At 24.9% G+C, this 22,969-nt stretch overlaps 1 protein-coding gene across 1 annotated transcript in view; it reads left to right on the top strand.

Moving 5' to 3' along the window:
• LOC136989333 (uncharacterized) overlaps positions 1–22,969 on the top strand; it is a 55,780-nt gene that overhangs the window by 20,234 nt on the left and 12,577 nt on the right. Inside the window, exons 2-3 of the mRNA XM_067287463.1 lie at positions 18,469–18,828; positions 19,829–20,140. Of these exons, the coding sequence (XP_067143564.1) occupies positions 18,469–18,828; positions 19,829–20,140 (672 nt within the window). The remainder of the gene's footprint in view (positions 1–18,468; positions 18,829–19,828; positions 20,141–22,969) is intronic.

The raw sequence follows: 22,969 nt of genomic DNA on the forward strand, positions 1-22,969 counted from the left end.
TTTTATTTGCACTAAGGCTAAGCCTTGTTAATCTATAAAAAATTAAGAAATGGAGTTCGCAGTTCGTTCTATTAGTTGGAAACTAAAGCTTGCATATAATCTAATTATTAGGCAAAACTTCTACTATAACTATAAATTAATTTATGGTGAATAATTTATACGTAAATAATTTTTAACTAAATAAAAATATAGGTTTACTAATAAATAATGGAATTTGATATACGGTTATTTTGAAAATACAAAATGAAATTTCGCTATATTTTTATTCTTAAATCAAAGTTTACCCATTCTAATATCTACTTTCTAGAGTTATTTTGAATTCTGTTCAATATTACAACCATAAAACTTACAAACCTTCGTAACTTCTAACTGAATTATTCTCATTGGAGTTGTAAAAAAACTATTGAAAATTTCATTTCTCGAAAAAAAATTAAAAAACAGAATGAATCACAGGGAGAAATTTGTTATAAAATTATAAAAATCTTTCATTTTGATTGATCTCAATTTTAATATTATGAAAACTAATAAATTCCGAATATTTCTATGATTAAAATTATTCAATAATTTACATAAAAATTTTGAATTTTTAAGTTTTTCTGCCCAAAAATTCAAAAATTTACCGTTATATTTTTTACCACTAGATTTCACTAAAACTTGACCATTTTTACAAAATAGTGATATTTTTTAGTTTAATTTCCAGTTATTTAAAGTGAATTTTAATGTTAACCTTTAAAATTTTACAATAAAATATGAGCAATTTTTTATTGTGACATCGTCACGATGCCGGGCTGCAAGTTTTAATCTTAATTTTAATTTATTTAATTTAAAATATATGCTCTCCACTCCAAATTAGTGGCTTGCCCCTGTACATCATACATTTCCTTGAACAATAGAGTTGTGTCGGTCATCGGCCTTTCAGGGGAAAATTTTTGAATTGAAACAATGTGATCTCCAGTTTTCATCAGAATTTAATATGTAATTAATCTGGGCTTCCTGTCCAAATGGTTTCTATATGTGGTCTCTGTTTTTATCTTTCTAACTTCATTCTCGAAATTAAGGAAAGACAGGTAGACAGGTGGACAGATGTCAATGGGAATTTATAGGTCTACAATTTTTTCAAATTCCAGCTCAATTAGTAATATTGAAATTTAATGTCTTAAAATATATTTTTTATAATTAATTAAATCCTTATTTTATTGAATTTTTCGATTTAAAAACTAAAACCTAGAAAATCCTAGAAATAATTTTATCCAATAAGAATTTTAAAAGAGAATTTATATTTCAAAATACAATTTTAGCTGTATTTTTAATATTAAATTATAAAATTAATTATTCATGCAAAATTTAAACTCGGATTTTATTCTCTTATTACATAGATTATACATTAGATTTAAAATTTAAATTATATACTTTTATAAATTTATGATTTATAATAAATAAGTAAACAAATTAATTTAAAAAGATCAATTTGTCAAAATATTAATATAAATATTAAAAAATTGATCCCTCATTCTTCTAAATAAGAATATATATAAAAATTATTAAGTTATTTTTTATTTTTAGTTTTTTATTACTAAAAATATATCATTTTTATTTATTTATTTAATGAAAAAATTTGTAACTTTTTATGAAAAAATCATATATTTTTTCTGTTTCTACTTAATGGAAAAACTATGCAACGTTCAAAAAATAATTTATTCAGTAGAATATAATATAAAATTACACGTTTTAAATAAATTAAATTAAAAATATTTTTTATTATTTAATGAAGAAATTTGTAATTTTTGTGTACACGTAATCAAGCTTTTTATATAATGGAAAACCAATGTTCTGATTAGTATTATTATTTAGACTTTTTTCTTGTATAATTTTTATTGGATACCTAAGTATTTTATACACGTTTGTTACCTTTTTTTCCCTCAATTCATTTTTCTTCAGGCGTTAATAACAGTTGTTTACATCTTTACTACATACTTTACTTGAGTACTGCCTGAAGCATGTGGTTTTTCTCACCTTCACGATAAAATATATTAAATAATTATTGATACTTTTCCTATTTTTCACAAGATTCTATTTAAAAAATAAACATTTATTAAATAAATATATTTGAAAGCAAAAAAATATATTAAAAAAAATTTTTTTTAATATTTTAAATGGAAAACATATTTTTCTTTAAGAATTTTATATGTAAATTTAATAAATATATATTGCTTTAATTTAAACATTTATATTTATTTATTTATAAAATATATATTACTTAAGAATCTAAATTAAACTTCTGCATCGACGTCAACAGCAAGAAAATTATCTACAAAATTCCTAAATTATGATTTAAAACTTTCATTTCTGAATAATTAATCGCGAGATTTTTCCCTGTGGAAAATCATTTTCCTGATGAAGACTAACAAGCAATTGACGAATTGTTTTGTAAAATTTGTGGAAATTACTTATCAGCGTAAGAAATTCGTTAATTTTTATAATAAAAGTTTGTAAAACTTATCAAATTAGAATTTTAATGAATTTATAAATAATTCGTTTCTTTAAATTTCATTTTTTTACTCTATTTTTATGGTGCATTTTAAGGTCAGGTCATCCCAAATAGTGCACTTTCCGGCGTATAAGACGCACCCCCCATTTTCCAGAGGCAATTTTTTTTTAAGAAAAAGAATTTAGTACATTACAGTACTTTATTTTTCAATAATGTAGATTAGAAATTTTCATAAAATTGGCGTATAAGGTTTATTTATGCACAAAAAAAATATTCAAGTACAAATCACAACTATGTGTTTCTTAAATAAAAACATATTACGCCAAATTCTCGATTATCCGTGCTAATTAGTGTGCACGGAAGACACGGATAATCCAAAATAGCCCTTTAAACTATATTTAAAAAAACTTTTAGAGGTTTTAATAAAATTTAGTGGTGTATGTGTATATATATATTATTCTAGATATAGTCAAACCTGTGAACAACGGCCACTGAAGGTAACATAAAAGTGGCGTTTTCGAGGTGGCTTTTTAATGAAATATACTGCTCAACCCCGTTATAACGCGATGCAAGCGTTAGTAAAAGTTTCATAAGCTAAAATGTGTATTTAGTAGATTTCGTTTAGAAATTTAAATTTTACATTTCTACGTATAATTCTTCATATTTTTTCGAATTACTGTATTTTAATTTCAGGATTAGTAGGGGTTTTTTTCAAAATCTGCTATTTATGGCGTATGGGTTCGATTTTGTTTTAAAGTATATTCTACGAATAAATTTCTAAAGTTTCGTTTGCAAGTTGAGGTCTTATGATTCAAAAAGTCAAGTGAGTAGACTTTTTGGACCATTTCTTGAAGGGCAGCTGAACTTGAAAGCCTACTTCATTACACTGTTGTGTATGCAGCTTCCCATTTGTTACACTGTCCATGGACAAGATGAACCAAATATTTTGACGATGCACAGATAATCGGGAGTTAGGAGTGTATGTGTGTATATATACATTTATTTGCTGGTATATAAGGTGCACCCCGTTTTCAGACAGTATTCTTCATCTGTACAATCGAACCTTACATAACAGCCACCTCGAAAAGGCTACTTTTATGTTATCTTCAGTGGCCGTTGTTCACAGGTTTGACTATATCTAGAATAATATATATATACACACACTCCACACTCAAACTTTCTAAAAATTACTAAATTGTTTTTAAAATAACGCGTTATAATTGTCTTTTGGAACTCTCAGTTTTAAAATTTCACTGATTTACAATTTAAATTCTTGATTTATAAAATATAAAATTTACATTTAATCTTACCTTTTGATGGGAATTATTAAAATTTTCTGTTATTTAATTAAATCAAATTAAAAGCTTTAAATTATGAAACGGAATATTTACAAAATTAATTTATTTAACTTAAACGTAATTAACGAGATAAATCTTAGAATAAATTAAAATTTCGATTTATATTTATTTATAACAATAAAATGATATTAAATTACTGACAAAAATTATAATAAAAATCTTATTTAAATTTTAAAATTAATTTGAATAATTTTGCTGTGAGTTAAACGTAATTTGATCCAAGTAAAATATGAATAATTTATATAATTATTCATTGATCATATTGAATATATCAGTAAATTATATGTAATTGTATTTAATTTGAATAAATTTTCTGTATTAGTTTTAATATTAAAATAATTTAATTTTATATATTTTTTTAAAAATTTATTTTCTATAAAAATTGAAGAATTAGAGATAGAAAATTTTATATTTTTGGTATTTAAGATATTCCATTAAATTATAAATTTTGTGGGAATCATTTTATATTTCATCGTTTTCAATAAAAGATGTGTTGTCTGGAATGAAAAATTAATAAATAAATGGGAAATTCCGAGCATTTTTCTACAAAGTTGAGCAATAGAAAAATATTAACATACGAAAGATTTTTTTGTGTGAATGATTTATTAATTTTTAGAAAATATTTATAGAAAAATCTAATTTCTTAATGGATTTTTTGATTGTTTAATGCAATTAGCAAAATTTACTATTGTATTCTTCAATAAAATCATAAAATCACCAAATATTTAAGCAAAAAATACACATCATAACTCCAAAAAGAAAAGGTAAATTTTACTAATTTCATTAAAAAATCAAAAAAATCCATTAAGAAATTAGATTTTTCTATAAATATTTTCTAAAATTAATAAATTATATTGAGTTGATCTTGAATATCATATTGATATTGAAGAATATTGAGCTTAACTCTAAAGCTCTATAAGAAGGTCAATTCAAAAATACTGTCTTAGAAATAGGTTAGTGTTGTTAGTTTTGCTCGTATGTGTTAGTTGTATTGCTGCTGTGGTGATCCAACGAGAGTTAAGTCTAATTGACAATGACCATTACACAGCATCCGGCTCTAATGTCTACTCAAAAGAATAATATTGAGTTCTATTCAATATTCTTCAATTCGGTAGATGTAGTAACAACTAGGATCAATTCAAAAATCCTTTTCTAATTATTCTTACTTCTCAGAAGTTGCTAGTTTTATGTCTCAGCACTAACATAATCACTAAACACTATAGTACTGTCTAGAAATTACTTAGTGCTGCTAATTTTGCTTTTATTAGCTGTGCTGTGCCACTTGCAACCAATGAAAGTTAAGGATGATTAACAACGATCCATTGCACAGAATTCATGTCTGTCTCTCTTCGCTTGAAGAATATTGAATTAATTAACTGTCTTTCAATAGAATAGGGTTCATAATTATGTAACACTACTTTTATACTTTTTTATTATCCCTGTAACGTCATAATACCCCAAAATTACAAAAGGCATATCCTCGATCAACCTTCTTAATTGTACTGAAGAATAATACACAGAACGAGTGCACGAGTTATTGAAATATTATTAATTACACGTATAACACAGCAAGATTACCTTGTGTACCTATCCATCCATATCTGCATTAAGTAATTTATGGACAGACTCATAAACCTAAGAGAAATTAATGTAAAGTTATTTCAAAAATCCTCTACTTTCTTCTTCGTTTTAGAAATAGAAAAAATCTAGAAATCTCTCTCTATCGAGTTTACTTAATTCTTATATAATGTGTATTGCATATCTTTAATTTAATTACGGTAGAAGTATGTTGTGTAATGATCATTGTCAATCAGACTTACTGTCATTGGATACTGTTGGATCATGACAACTACAACACAACTAATATTGAAGAGCAGCAAACTAGTAACACCAATAATGATCTTCATCCAGTTAATTTTTATAATGATATATTATGGCATAGTCTTATACACTTATTTGTTTAATTCTATTATTAAAGTACAGTTTAATACACACTTGTTTAAAGTATATTTGTAATATATAATAATTTTCTTCTTATAACTGTGAATTTAAAGGATGAAGATGAAAAGCATCTCACTCTTAAGGATTTCGAAATGATTCATAACTTTGTAAATCGGTTTATGATTATTTCATTTATTTTATTATAGGAAAATAGACAAATTTCTAGTCATTCAACCAATTTTCATTATTTATCTCTGCCAATTTATCAAACTATTAGCTAGAACCTATTACATTTTCATAACTTACAATGATATTTAACTGCTATTTTATATTTATTAATATAAAAATATGTATAAATTTTTAAATTATTGTGTAAATATTGTCTTAACAATTGAAGTAATAAGTATAAAACATCAAAGTCTTGGTATTTTTGAAAAATCTCTTTAAAAAAATATTTTTTTAATCAGTTTCTTAATATCTCTTTTGAGAATTTCAATGATAAAATGATGTTCTTATTTAAACTGTAAAAAATAAAATACATTTTTGAAAAAATCACAAAATTTTATTACAAATTTACAAAAAAAAAATGAGTTTTTTGATTACAATTTTTATATTTGTAAGGAAAATCTGTTTCGTGGAACTGAACATAAAATTTATTACACAGGTGTTACATTTGAATTTTAAGAAATATTAGCAATTCACTAACATTTTTTGAGAGGAAGAAAAACCCAAAAAGTTACAATTTTTTGTCATTTTAAAGTTATTTTAAACAAATTCATCATTGAAACTCCTTAAAATTTATCGAAAATATTAAATAAACATTAATATTTTTAGATTAATTTAATTACTTTTTAAAAAGTTTTAATTTCAATTACTTTATGTATAAATTTTGGCAATTTCAATAATAATTATAAGAGTAATAATCATTATATTTTCAAAAATGGAGACAGTTCAATAATATTTAATCAAATAAATTATATAAATTGTCTTAGAATTAATAAATGTAATTTTATCTTTCTTTATCATTAGTTAGCATCAGGATAAATTGATGAAAAATAATTATTTTAATGACATATAACTTATAAATTTCTAAAGAATTATTCAAGAAAATGAAAATGGAATTTCTTGAATTTCAGAAAATTGAATTACATAAATTAAATCATTTAAAATAGAAATTTATTTTATCTTTAAAAATTAACTTAACATTTATCTATTTTAATTTATATCATTAAATTTGTACATTCTCTCTCATTTAGTTTATTTATAATTGTTTTAATTTCCTAAAAATACTAAAAATTAAATTAAGTATTATTAATTACAATTAATATATAACAACAATTATTATTTATGAATTAAAATTATTTTTTAAGTATCATTAAGTGCTAAAATAAATATAGAATATATTTTAAAAATAAATAAGAATAAGGAGTATTTAATTTAAAAATCATTAATTTTTTCTAATTAAATTAAACTTATTTTAAGAATGATTATCATTGTAATTAAGTTATGCAATTCATTAAAATGAAGTTATCAACTTTAATTGTAAATATTTTTCGAATGTTTATATAAAAATTAATGTAATTTATACCGAAAAATAGAGTAAAATATGGTATAAAATTAATTAAAATAAAGTTACAATTAATAAATATTTAATCATAATTAAATTCCTATAGATTTTCATCACAGACAATTACACTTTGCTCTATTTCTGTGTTCCAAGTTATTCGTAATTACACATAGTTACTCTCAAAGAAGAAGTAGTGTGTAATTACTCGATCGGGTATTGTTGTTCATTATTGTAACACATCATTACAGCATTGTTTATTGAGCTTTCACTATTATAGATTGTGGCTAAGAGTAATTATACGAAAATTATCTAATCTAAAGTTATCCCCTGTTAATAACTACTTAATTTTTTTTCTTTCCCAGTTTTATTATATTCTGATCTGTACTTAAAACTTTAATCATAATAATATTTTAATTACAATTAACCTGTGTTTAAACCGAGAAAATTCTAGTTTTATTTATGTAAGTATCGATAAAGTAATGTTTGTTTATCTTGTAAAATGGTTTACAAGAACGACTTTCATCTTCTAGAAGGATATTTTAAATTGAAGTTTGCTTTTTACTTGATTATTTTGCATCAATTTGTAAGTTTTTTTTTTTCAATGTTTGTAAATGAAACTTTAATGTTTTATTGACGAATTATACGTAGTGGCCAGAATGTCTGTTTATTGTGGTTTTTTTTGTGTTTGACAGTTACACCTGCGAATGTCAATCGTAGCTTCAATTTAAAACAACGTGGAGTTTATATTGCCTACCGGTTTATGACAGCAATGTAGGTTTGTAGGTTTTACAACGGTAAACTGACTTCTGCGCTACCTTTTATTATTAATAGATTAAAACAATTTCGTTTCGTAAAATCGAATAAAACTTTTGAATGTTTTTATTTTATTTAAAGTTAAATAAATACAATTTTTCCCCTGTATTTTGATGTATTTTGAATAATAAAATTCGTGTTTGAATTTTAAAGGCTGTATCGTAATTTTTTTCTCTTAATAATTGATCGATCGATTGATTGATCGATTAATAATTTATTTCTTTCAATATAAATGTCTATTCTGAATTAATTCTCTTATTTATACCAGCGATAAATAGAGAATCATCAATGAGTTCTTATTTCTATTTTTATCATCTTAACCTAAAAATTACTGGGTCTGGATTCTTTGTAGATCAATACTTCTTGATAAGAAAAAAAATAAATAAAGCTTGAAAAAATTCAAATTGTTATTTTTCTCTTTGATTATTGAGGAATGTAGCTTTTATATTCATTTTAAGAATCATATTTTTATACTTGGGTTTTCTAATATTAAAATAACTGTTTAATTCTGTTGATAGTATGCTATATGTCGACAAAAATCTAAAAATTTAGATTTTGAGGGCTTTTACGTTGCAATTTTTGGAAACAAGAGTTACAAAATGAAGCATGTTAAAGATTTTCGTATATTTCATCTCTGACTTTTAAAGATTTTCACGTGCCTATTCGATCTGTGCTTCAATTCTTGAACGTCCTTCAGTACTTTGGTCAGGTGCAAGCTTCCAACAAACCAGCACTTTGATTCAGCTTGCGCTTGACCAAAGTGCCGGTCACGGGTTTTCCGGTTTTTCTTCACGTGTCTAACACCTAAATGCGGGCCATTTTTCTATAGAAAGTTCTCCAAAGAGGATTCATCCTTGCAAGATCGTCCACGTGTTGTGTTGCCTCATCCCATCAAACCAACGACGAATCTTGAAGACTCTCGAAGATTTTCATCTGCCTGTTCGATCCGTATCTCGATATTGTAGAATGTTTTGAATACATTCTATTTATGCTTCGATTCTTCTTGAAGATCGAAGTTCTATTCTTGAAGATTTTCCAAGTTTTACGATTCTAGAGAAGTAAAAAGCTATAAAAATATTTGTAAAAATAAAATAAAAATTTGACATTAAAATTATTTATTTATATTAATTTTGATTGAGGTTACCGAATTAATCATTTTTTTAAATGTAGATAAATGTTAACGTTTATCTACATTTAAAAAATTGATAATTGTTTCTCAATTTAAAAATTTTAATGAAAATTAGCCGTAAAAATCTTATTATATTTATTTAAAAATTGAAACAATTAATGTTTTAGTTAATTGGGCTCAAGTTGAAAAAATTGTAGACATAAATTCTCATCATCATTCGTTTGTTTGTCTGTCCCTCCTTAATATCGAGAACGGTGTTAGATAGATATAAGTCGAAACTAGCTATGGAAGCTTAGGGGCAGGATGCCCCTATTAATTATATACAAACATCTGGTAGAGACCGAAAGTTACGTGATTTCAATTCAAAACTTCCCCTGAATTGAATTACATAGATGACCGGCATGACTCTATTGTCATTAGGAAAATATGATGTACGGGGGCAAGACACTACTAATTTGAGGTGGAGAGCATATATTTTAAATTAAATAAATTAAAAATTAAAAATTTCAGCTCGGCATTGTGACGATATTATAATAAATAATTGCTCGTTTATTTAATAGATTTTTTAAAAATTCTAATAAAATATTTAAATAAATAAATAATATATATATATATTTAATATATAAAAAATTATTTATATAAATATTACTAAAGTTTAAAAAAATATAAACTCTATTAAAGAAAAATGTAAAATTTACTATTAATTCTTTAAAAAATATATTTTAAAGTATTGTATCATTAGCTAAATATTACGTTGAAGTAGCTTTTATCTTTCTAAAGGTTGGTAATCAGAGAAGGAAAAAAAAGAAATTAAATAAGAAGGAAATAGGAAGGAAATGTTTAATTAAAGAAAGGATAAAGGAAACAGCTTATGAAATGAAATTTTTAATTAGTGTGAAAAACGATAAATCTTAAATATAAAAAAAGAAAATTTTAACTTAAAAAAGTTGTGTTAAGTTGCATTTCATTTCTTATTTTCATTTATTATTTGTATTTTAAGAAATAAGCCATTGAAAAATCTTTCTCCTTCTCTTTCGCTAAGTACGAACGATCATAATTAATTTAAAATAATTCGTTTATTTAATTTTCATTTTCTGTGTTTTAAAATAATTAATTTGTGATAATTGCCTTCCTTTTTTTAAATGTTTCGAGATTTTTTAACGTAATAAATTTATAATTGAGAACTGTATTCGAAAATAATTTAATTTAAATATTTTATTTCTTTATGTAAGATTTTACTTTCACGGTGTTGTAGTTACAGAGAGAAACTACGGTTCCCTGAGGTGAAGATTTTTAGTTTTTTGACCTCAGGGAACCTTGAAATGTCGAGAAATGAAAAAAAAATTGGGGGATTTTTTCTATATGTCAGATGTTAGTGTATGGAAGCACGATTTTGTTCACCCTCTTTGAAGCTTAATAACTCTTCTGTCTTTTGTCGAAAATTTCTGAAATGTTGCAGAAATGTTTTAGTATTAGGGGGATTGATGCCATTAAATTTTGGTGGTTAAAGGTCGAGATGGTGAGGAGATAGAAGAGGTCATATCTCGAGTTGGGTCGGAGTTAATGATACTTTTACTCGTTATTAACGTTTACAATATTTTTCGTTTTTTTAATATAAAACTTATCTCTATTCTGAAAATTAAGCTTCTTACACCATTTAAAAATAATTTTGTTTAAAAATTTTTTTATATTATTGATCTCATAACAGATGGCGCTACACACAAGTTTAAGTTTTTAGAAGGGAAAGTTACGCAACTCTTTGCTGGATTTTTTAAAGTTCTAATTCTGAATAATGTATTAAAAAATTTTAATCAATTTTAATAATTAAAATATTTCTATCTAAACTATAAAAGCTTAAACATACTTTAAATATATATATTTAAAGAAGTTCATTTGTATACCCTTTATCTTAGTTATTTACAAGTTAATATACTTTCATTAATTGAAAATTTTTAAATAAAAATATTTTAAACAATTAAAGCAAATTAAAGCAATTAAATTAATATATTCAGATGATTTTCTGTAATAAATTAAAGTATTAAATGATAACTTTCTTTAATAATACTAACTCTTGTATACATTTCAATAATTATTGCACCTTTTATATGTTCTACATCCTTTCTGTGGCTTTAAAATAAAGGCGAAATTATAAATTTTTAAAAGTTCAATAAATATCCTTGTTACTAATAATAAGTCAATCATCAATTGTGTAATGATTATGCCGCTTTTAATTATCTCATTCACTAATTAAAGCTTAAAGTTCAAAACTTTCTCGAGATGTTGACCATCGTTAAATCTTCGTACTTTATTTCTGATGTAAACAATCGATTGTTCCAGGAAATATTCAAGTTTTATTCAATTCAAATGATTAATTTCGTTTGCAAATTAAAATAAGAAGAGGGCTCTTCTTTAAATTATGCAAAATGGCCCCCATTTTGTTGGAATTGATGCGAATTTCATCTGCATAAAACTATCAGTTCTATATAAAACTATGTTATAACAATTTCCAAAAATAATACGTATAAAATTTATATCAAAGATACAAAAACAATAAATTTTATTGTTTCATATCTTTCCATATTCTTGAAATAAAATTGCTCCTTAAAATTGCTGATTTCTATAATCTAACGTCATAGAGAAGTTCAGAATTTATTTACTCTACTACATATAATACTTACCTTAAAATCATCAGAGAAATTTTTTATGCCACCAAAAAAATACTAAAAAATAAAAAATCTAAAATAAAAAATAGAAATGGCGGCATCGAGAATCGATGGATCGTCACGAAATTTTTGAAACAAGTGGGAGAAGCGAGCAGGGGCAGGTTTGTAATATAGTAGGTGGATTTCCTCCAGTATATTATAAACCTGTGTAAAGCGGACTTTCGTACGATACCGAATATTTTTACCTATTTAGCAGGTTTGCGTTTTGAACAGGTTTTTTAAAGCAGAAAATCGCTGCTTTCCGAAGAATTTTCGCTCGTTTAAACAGGTTTTTGTTTTAGTAAGGTTCTGTTTTCGGCGAGTTTTACTGTACTACAATGTAAAATTTGAAAATACTTTTTTTTAGTACACGAGGCAATTAGTATTGATGTTAATCTGCCTTTAATTTTCATGCATAAATTTATATATTTTTGAATAATACTAAGTAACATACTTCTTAAAATAATATTATTTTATCAAAGATGTATGTTTAGTATCCGTTATTAATGTGTAGGCCTATACTTAAGTTTAATATAAGGTCTTTCTTTAGGTATTTTTTATTCAAATTATACAACGTAAGAAAAGATTAGACGTTAATTTAATTTTCTATGAAAATTACTCTAATATAAATCATGTGTTTCTCTTTTTGGGATTTAGGCCTGTACATAATATACTTTAATTACCATATTTTTATGTTCAAACATTATGTAATGAGCAGAAACAACAGTATCGCTTAGTTGGATTGCAATTTAAAAAAACTGTAGACCTATAAATTCCCACTTGCATCCACCTGTCTGTCTGTCCTTCCTTCCTTCCTTCCTTAAATTTCCGCTCTAGGTTGGAACTCACATGATTTTAATTCAAAAAATTTTTCCCAGAACGAATTATATAGATGATGTTGATATCTGGAAAAGTATGATGTACAGGGGCAAGACACTAGTAATTTGAGATATTTTAAATTAAATAAAGTAAAAATATGATTAAAAATTATAGCCAGGAATTAAATTTTTTTCTCTTTTTTTATTCATAACATATCCTTATATACAGGATGAACTTATCTAGAAAGTTTAACGCACGACTACAACTGAACGAAGAAACATTCAAATCTTACTGAAATATTATTCAAATCAGCAGTTGAAGCCACTTACATTACGATGTGTTCGATATGTCCTTAATTCCATCAATATTTTGCATCGTAGAGAACTTTATGGAAGGGAATTGACTTCTGATTTTTGCAGATTCTTTGCATGGAAATATCCTGAGGATAAAAAATATCAAACCAACCTACTTATAGGAGTTTAGCACGTATATTGTATGTGAAATCTTTGCTATTCCTGGAGACGTTCAGGTAAAATTGAGGATTATCGAGATGTCGAAGCAACCATATTGAATACATTGTAGTACAAATGGCCACAGATACTGATTTGAATGATATTTGACTAGGATTTTCAAGTATATAACTCGTCGGTTAGTTGTAACAAAGAATTAGACTTGGTAGATAGCTTTTTTTATATCCTACGCTAGATTATTTTATAGAAAAATTCATGAAAGGATGTGGAATTTTTAAACATCTGGGATACAGTCTGTAAAGTTTAACAGATGTTATCCCTAATGTCTATAGATATAAACCGTGTGTCTTTGTTTTGATAGATGTTTTATCTTCCTTCCTTTTAATTTAAAAAAATCACGTGACTTCCGGTTCAGACCAGATGTTTGTATATAATTAATTGGGGACCTAAGTTTTCCATATCTGGTCTCGATTTTCGTCTATCTAACTCCGTTCTCGAGATTAAGAAAGGACAGACAACAGACAAACGACTGTGGGGATATAAAAATATATTTTCAACTTATTAACTCGTATAAATAAATGAGAAATACCACATTTTTCTCGTTTAGTTACAAACATAATTAAATTAAATGTGTTATAATTTACAAGACTTTTCATATTATCAACTGTTATAGTATTTCCCTTAATACGTGAATTTATGATTTATGTTCAAGTCAGTTTTATATATTATAAAAATTTTTAACCGTTTAAATAAATTCTACTCCTATAAATTATATAACAGTTACAAACTTTTGGCAATTTTAATAAAGGCCACTCTCATATACAGTGATAGTTCCAATAGTGCTATTTGTAGCACATGTTATGCTCCGAACTTTCTTCTTCAACAGAAAAAGGCTTTGAAATCATTGTTTGAATATTTACAATGAAAGATTTTAATTATCATCAATATAAAATGACAATCACTTCATAAATGAGATGATTACTTAATTATGGAAAGAATTTTCTGAGGCACGTAACTCCAGATATTTCATACATACTTTTACTCAAATTTTAACAATTTGGTCCTATTGCTTAGAAGAAAAAGTATAAAAATATATAATTTTACCTTAAAAATTTCTTATATAAATTTAATAATTGATGTTTACAAAGTCAAGGGATTAAGTCTTCCTTGAGAGGAGTCAGCCTCTCAATTCTTCATCCTCACAGCATCCTCCTAGACTAATTCTTCAACTTAAAAGTTATCCAAAGACTAGTTTTAAGATTATAATTTCCTGTCGAATGTTATTAATGTCTAGTTTTACCATAATTTGACCTCATATTTTGTTTACAGCTTTTGAATTCGGATCAAAAAGGAAGTCGAATTTTGGAACATTCCACAATTGATCTACAATTTGATTATAATTTTATAACTGAAAAGTAATTAAAATTTCTAAAACTAATAAAAAATAATATTATTTTTTAATCATTTTTAGAATATAAAAAAGGATAAATTTAATTTTAATTTTGAATAAAACTTCTAAACTTTATACATGTATTAATTTATCTGTATATATGCGTGTATCTTATAAGCATATACGATAACAGTTTTGTTATATTTCAGATATTAAATTCAGAAAAAAGAATTTTAAAATATTTTTCTAAATGTTTACGTTTTTATAAATTGACAAAAGATAGTTTCTTTGCCTTCAGGCAAGTTTTTCTATGAAACTTTTACAATTTAAGTCCTGGAAACATACAAAATTAACCATTTCATTTGTAAAAGTATAAAAATATAAATAAAAATCCTTCTCGACGTTGTAAAAATTTCTCCAATACAACATATTTTTTAAATAAATTAAATATAATTTTCTGTCAAATATTTATAAATAAGGAACTTTAATATAAGATAACCAAAATTCAGTTAAACACGATATATTTTAAGAATATCTTGGCCACTCTGTAAGTTAAATTAGAGACATGTCATTGATTCCTATCAAAGTTTTCCTTAAATATTTTATAAATATGAATTATATTTAATTTAAAAAATTATTAATATTGTTTTAAATTTATTTTAAGCAGAAACATATTAAACCAAGTCGAGAGGAGGAGAATTTGCTGGAGAACTTTTAAAACTTATTCGTTAAATTTGCCAATAAACTTAATATCATCCATTTGAAATTATAAAATTTTATACTAAATTTATTACACTTTCATTATACTATTCTGAAAAAAAAAGAGTTTATGGATCCCGAAATAACTTGAAATTTGAAACTTAGTACCCGATAATTTTGCTTTAATGATATTCTCTGCAACATTACAAACTTAAAGCAATTTCATCTTATAATGTTACATCTCTTACCATGCAATTAGACATTTATAGTTACTCTATCGCAACTTCTCTTCGAATTTACATCATTAAAATCTTGGCATTTCATTGTGTACAGCATTAAAAGAACTCCTCCTTATCTTTTAAGCGTTGACAAAGAATCCAATTTTATCATTTTTCTTTCGATTTTACTACAATAATTTGATTAAAAGTTAATTTAATGATAAAATTTATTTATATGATATATTTTAATGCGCTTTTAAACTATAAAACTTAAAATATATTTTTCAAAATTATCAAATATAAGGAAAAATCTATATATTTTTTGATTTTTTCTTATATATTTGTATTTTTTTATATATTTAAAAATTTTATAAATAAAATTGTTTATAATTAAATATTTCTCTATTTTTTCGAGGTTTTTTTACGTGATTTTAAAATGCATTTTTTTAAATGTAAAATTCGTAAAAATTATTTTAAAAAATAGTTATTTATTTAATTTTATTAAATTTTAAAATAATTTATATTATTTTATATATAAAATTAATTATATTTAACATATTTTATATTATAACGAGCAATTATTTATTGTGACATTGTCGCAATGCCGGGCTGCAATTTTTAATCATATTTTTAAAATTTATTTAATTTAATATAAGCTCTCGACCTCAAATTAGTAGTGTATTGTCCCTGTACATCATACTTTTCCTGTTAGCAATAGAGTCGTAGTGGCCATCTATGTAACACCTTACAGGGGAAAATTTTTGAACTGAAATAACGTAATTTTCAGTTTGCACTAGAAATAGTGTATACAATTAATCAGGATCTCGTCTCCTGTTCATATTCTTTCCACGCCTCACTCGGATTTTACCTGTCTAACTCCGTTCTCGAGATTTAGGGAAGACAGACGGACAGACGGACGGACGACAGTCAGAATTTATAGGCCTACAATTTTTTACAAATTGCAGCCCAATTACATATATACTATATACAGTATAATCTCTGATAATAAATATTACTTTATAATAATATTTTAAAATATTTATTATAATGAATTTTTATTATATTTAATACACAGTAGACCCCCCTAAAACACGGAACGTATCTACCATGTTATAGGTGGGTCTACTGTATTACATAATATATAAATAATATTATGTAACTATAAGTTGCTTCTTATATTTAAATAAAATATTATTTTTTTATTTAATAAATATTTTATTGATAAATATTCATTTAACTATATTTAAATTATAATAATAAAAATAAAACTAATTCTTAATTAATTGTTAACAGAAATGTTTAGTTAAAATAAAATCATAAGGTGGAAATAATTTGTCTTTTAAGAATCATCGATGCTTGTAGAATATATATTAGAAATAATTTCATAAAAGTTATTAACTGTTAAGTTAAATTGCTTGTTAAATAAATTAAATATGAATAAATTACAAATTTTACTTCCTAAATTTTTTTATTAATTATAATTTCGGACCTGTATTTAAATATATAATTCTAGAGATCAATTTTTAATGTGGAAGCAATTTTATTGCAATTTCTTCCTCCTCTATAGACATAAAATGTACTTCTGAAATTTCTGTCATATTACCTGTCCAGTTATTAGTATTGATGGAAAGAGCGCAGGTTTTAACAGTGAATAGTCTATAAATTTTCAACAAAATATAAAAAAATTATGAATACTTCCACAACGTAAAAGCTTTTAAAACACTAAAAAGAAAAGTTTTCCTTATATAAGTGAGATTCTCTCCAACCTTTGAAGATACATTAATAATTCTTTTCTCTCTTCAACTTTGTGTTTCTTCCAAATTTCCAGTTAACCCAGAAACGATACTTCATGTAATTTAGACAATATAATTATCCTTAAGTTTGAATTGTTGTTCTTAACACTAACATGTTGTTTGTAGAACAAAGTTAAAACTACCCAAAGTATTCGTTCAATACATAATTCAGTTCGCTAATTTTATTTATTAACACTGAGATCTTCACGTTTTGTCGGGTTCAGACTTACTTATGTATGCGTTCTCTAGTTAGGGTGATCATTGTATTTAGAGTTGTACACGTATGGCACATAGCGTGTATTTTTAATCCTAAATTTTCCATATTTAATCTTCAGTTTAGTCCCTGTACATCATACTTCTCCCAATAACAATGGAGTTCTGCTGGTCATCTTTCTAACTCCGTGCTCGAGATTAACGAAGGACAGATAGCCAGACGACAGTGGAATGTATAGGCCTGCAATTTCAAAATTGCAGCAATGTTATACCAATAGTCTAGAAGTACTAAATTTTTGTTTAATTTTGCATATATTACAACTTAAAACATTTTTATATAATTTCGTACTATCAATTATATTTTAGTTTACAATTTTCATAGAATTATTCTTATTTTCACAATTATATCCTTAAAATTTCAATTTATATATTGCAATTTACCTATTCCATCTTGTTTATTTATATAAAATTATATTCAAGATACAGAATATGCTTCATAAAGGAGCTTATGAGTGAAATGATTTGATAGTTGTGGCACCAATTTCTATATTTATATAAATACTAAATTAAAATAATAATACTTATATAAAATTTTATTCTGATAATGAATATTTTTAGTTTCTATGGTGCTTTCTAATTCTATACTCCATTCTTTCTTCACTCCATATTCTCTACTTTTTTTGTGCTGTGGTCTGTGTATATGTGTGTGTCTGTGTGTGCTTTCTACATTTCCTACTTCCTGCACATCCAATACTCTACAATTCTACTCTCTGTACTCCCTAATTACTGTACTAAGATGTTCTCAACTCTGTACTATAACTAGTCAATATATTCTCCTTTACAATAATAAATTTATCTTTCTGTTTAGGTGTAAAAATCACTCGTCTGACTATGCCAAGATGGGTAGAAAATGGTACAGAAGAATCAGTTGTATTGGACTGTGAGTACGATCTGTCTGATAGTGATTCTCATATTGTCGTCAAATGGTTCTTAAATGACGATCCAGAACCAATATACCAATGGATACCGGAATTAAAAGCTCGTTATGCATCATCCAGAATAAAAGGACGTCTTAACTGGGATTATACAGTATCACCGTCCAACACCTATACAAAATATAGAGCACTCAACATTATTCGTCCTACGACTGAACTCAGTGGTAGATATTCCTGCCATGTGATATCATTAACAGAACAAGATTCCGAGGACCAAGTCATGATTGTTTACGGTAAATGTACTTTAATTAATTTAGTAAAATTTATGTATAATTCGATTAAGTAGTTTAATTTATTGAATTTTTAAAAATACTTGTAAAAAATAAAGATTAAAATACGTGAATATAAAACATAAGTTAGAAAAAAATCGTAACTTTTACAAGCAATTAAATATATTTAAAAACATAAGAAAAGTTTTGTTTTTTGTAATACATTAAAATAATTTTTATATAATAATTATTTTTTTAATAATAGTGACTCTTATTCAAACCAAACGTGAGGGTTTCATTTATTTAAAAGCTATTAAAAAGATCTCCTAGTGAAAAATTTTTTCTATTATATTACACTTTAATTTCATAGTAAAACCTCTTTAAGTCGGACAATAGTAATTATATAAAATTGTTCCCAACATAATGGGATGTCCGGGATATAGAGGTGCTCAACTTGAGGTGTTTTATTGTTTTATGCAGACAAGTTTTTAATGAACATTAGTAAAAAGTAACATATACATTTTAAAAATTCATCATTAACGAGATGATACTTATAAATTTAACATTAATGTTAATTGTATTATAGTAATAGAATACACTATTAAGTTATATAAACGTACTTACCATCATAGAAGTATGTTTGGTCTTATAATTGACATAGTTGTGAAGTCCATAATGCAAACTGTCAAACCGTATACAGACTGTCAATTTTCGTGAAACGTAACCATAACACAAGCTTATAATTATGAATTATAACAATAGCTATTGTATAATATTATAATTAAACTAGTTATTGTACGGTTTCATCAAAGCATGCATCCTTATTTAACGTAACACATTCAAGATTAACAAATTAGCAATCAAAACTTTATAAAGAGTTATCCATTAAATGATAATTTTATTCATTGCTTATGACAGCGAATTAACAAACGTATATAATTAATAATAATAATAATAATGTGTTTAATTATATAAATTACAAATCCATGGAGTGATTACATTTGAAAATTGTATTTTATTTCAGCTCCTCCAAAACATTTTGAATTTAATTTTACAAGGCCATCAATTGATTTAACAAATTTCACTTGTGAAGCTGAAGGAGTTTATCCACTCCCTCGTTTGTTATTATATAGGAATACATTAAATGACGTCGATTCTCAATTAATATCGGATACCAAGATCATATCGAGTAAGAAAAATGGAGCATACACTGCCAAACTGTCACGAATTATTAGAGATCGTGAATTACGAAACGATGCTCCTACTGAATTCGAATGTGTTCTACTTATACCGGGAACAAATTATAAAAATCAGAGAAATATTGTATATTATCCAGGTATGTAACAAACTTAAACCATTTATTTTATACTTATTTACATAAATTACTTAAATTATGTGTAAGAAGCTTCTTTTTAAACTCCATCTCCGTAAGAATTACGTTATAATTTTACTACGGCAAATGTTGTTGTTATTATTATTATTATTATTATTTAACTCTAGTACTCATTTAATATACCTCCAGGTTATTAAAATAGAATTTTAAAATGAATTTTCTTAATTTGTGTGGCATTTACACCATTAATGTCAAGTATTTTATAACATTACTGTGAAACTCGTGTTGAATAAAATATTATTATTATGAATATTTTCTCATTTGTTAATTTAAAAATTAATTATTATTATTATAGATTATTATTTAGTTATTAAATTATTAAATTTCGCATACAAAATTCACGTAATCAAAAAATTTTCTTTTTAAAAAAATAGTAAAAAGGGAGTTTCTCTGAAGTCTTGAATCAATATCTTTTCTTCCTTTTTCAGCCATCACATTGCATTTTTTTTCCTTCTTTTTTTGGTTCCAGAGGGGGAAAAACTGACACCAGATGTAAAAGTGATGAGACTCCATTAATGAAATTACGAGTACGTTAATATTGTAACTCAAAATAACTCGGTATAGATTATTCCAATTCTGTTCTGAACGAATATTCCATTTTTTATTTCTTTAATATATATGTGTGTATTTTTTAAATTATATATGATACTAATTATAAATTTAAACACCTTTTTAAATAAAATTAAATACATTAACGTTATAAATTGAATAAATAGATTTACGAGGCATCATTTATAATATTAAGTCCGTATAAATTCAGGATCTTAGTTCTGAATTACGTTAGGATGTAAGATAAGCATATATCTGTGTATGCCCGAGGCCTTTTAAAATACGAGACCCTAGACGAAAAGCTTGTTTTTCTACATAGAATCCTCACTAATAAATCAAATTTTTATTTAAAATTTATATTAAATGATTATAAGCTATAAAAAATTATTACACATACTGTATTTAATTAAATTAATAATTTTAAAATATTTCATTAAAAAATCTATATGAAATTCTATAATCGGGATTAATTTAAATTAATATCATGCAACGTTTTGTTTGTACCTTTTTTTTAAAATTTTTTTCCTCACTTTTTAGTACTGTAAATAAAACCAAAATTTTGTAATTGTTCACATTTTACAAAGCTAAATTATTCATTTCATTCGATAATTGCCTAAACGACTATATTTCTTTAACAAGAGATTCCAAATTTAGATAGCATCTGTGAATAATTGGGTTTTACTACAAAATAAATGCCTTACTTACAAAGTTTTCCCTCTCATTCTCATTTACTTTTTTTTCTAAAAAATATACGATTTTTTTTAATTATCTGGCGATTACTTAAGTTTTTTTCAGCAATTGTGTGAAAATCCAAAAAAAAATTAACCTAAAATATATCAGTTAAAGTATTGTGTGTGCACTTTTGCAGCGCTATGTATGTATATATATATATATATATATATATAATAAATGCATTTAAAAATATTATTTTAAAGATTAATTATCTTTAAAATAATATTTTTAAATATTTAATTTAAAATTAAATATTTAAAAATATTTAAATTAATAGATCTATTAATATTTAAATTAATAGAAGAGTAGAAGAAAGGAAATTTAAGAAGGGAGGATTATACTAAATAAATATGTAATGTTTCAAGATGTTTCAAGTGTAAAAGATAAATATTTAATCATAAAAAATTGATGTGTTCATTTAAATTTGCACTTTTATTGTAAGATATTCCAAATGTTTTTGATTTATCTTCTAAATATAATTAGTTTAATAGAATAAAATGTATTATTTAAAGTTGTTTCCTTAAAAAGTAAATACTGTTTTAAATTTTATGTACATAATGTAAAATAAAGAATAAATTAATGTATTTATTTAATATATTATTCAATGAAAATATTATAATAGAATAACTTATAATAATATAGAATAATATAAATTTAGTTTAATTTTGTATAATTTTTTAATATAAAATTACATAATATATAGAATAGAAGAGTGTGCTTTATTTAACAATTAGGATGAACCCTGTTGAAGGAGATATACAGTTTAAATTGGTAATTAGAGATAAGACAGTTAAAAACGAGAAAAAATATTGTGGCATCGTCACAATGCTGGGCTACAATTTTTAATTTATTTAAATCAGAACATATGCTTTCGATTTTAGTAGAGTCTTGCGCCTGTACATCATACTTTTCCTCACAACAATAAAATCATGCCGGTCACCTATCCAACTCCTTTCTGAAAAAACGTTAAATTAAAATCACGAGACTTCTGGTTTAGACATGGAAGTTTGTATATAGTTAATTGGGCCTCCTGCCCTCAGGGTTTTCATATCTGGTCTCGATTTTCGACTAACTAACTCTAATCTCGATATTAAGGAAGGACAGCAGAATATAATTTGTTACACGAACAAGAATAAAATGGCTTAAACATTGAACTCATTGGAACATCTTAATTATAGACATTTTTTAAACAGTCTTGAATATTTCGAATAATATAATTTTCTGAATTAACTAGTTATTTTGGAAAATAGTACGAGAAATATTCGGAAACTTTATTGGAAAGTTCAAGTAATGTTTGCTCGACAGACACTGAGAATTGGCACATTCGATAAAGACGTAAGAGACTACAAGGTTCTAATTTGCAGTTGGTATTATATTGATTACCGTATAGTGACAATACTTCAGAAGAATAAGACAAAATGAGTCGAGTCGTAATTTATATGTAGAATCTTTGACAATTGGCGTTCAGAGTACTGAAGACGTGATATTGAG

Source organism: Centruroides vittatus, unplaced genomic scaffold (assembly GCF_030686945.1).
Source record: "Centruroides vittatus isolate TY-2023 unplaced genomic scaffold, ASM3068694v2 scaffold_464, whole genome shotgun sequence".
In the NCBI taxonomy this organism is placed as follows: domain Eukaryota; kingdom Metazoa; phylum Arthropoda; class Arachnida; order Scorpiones; family Buthidae; genus Centruroides; species Centruroides vittatus.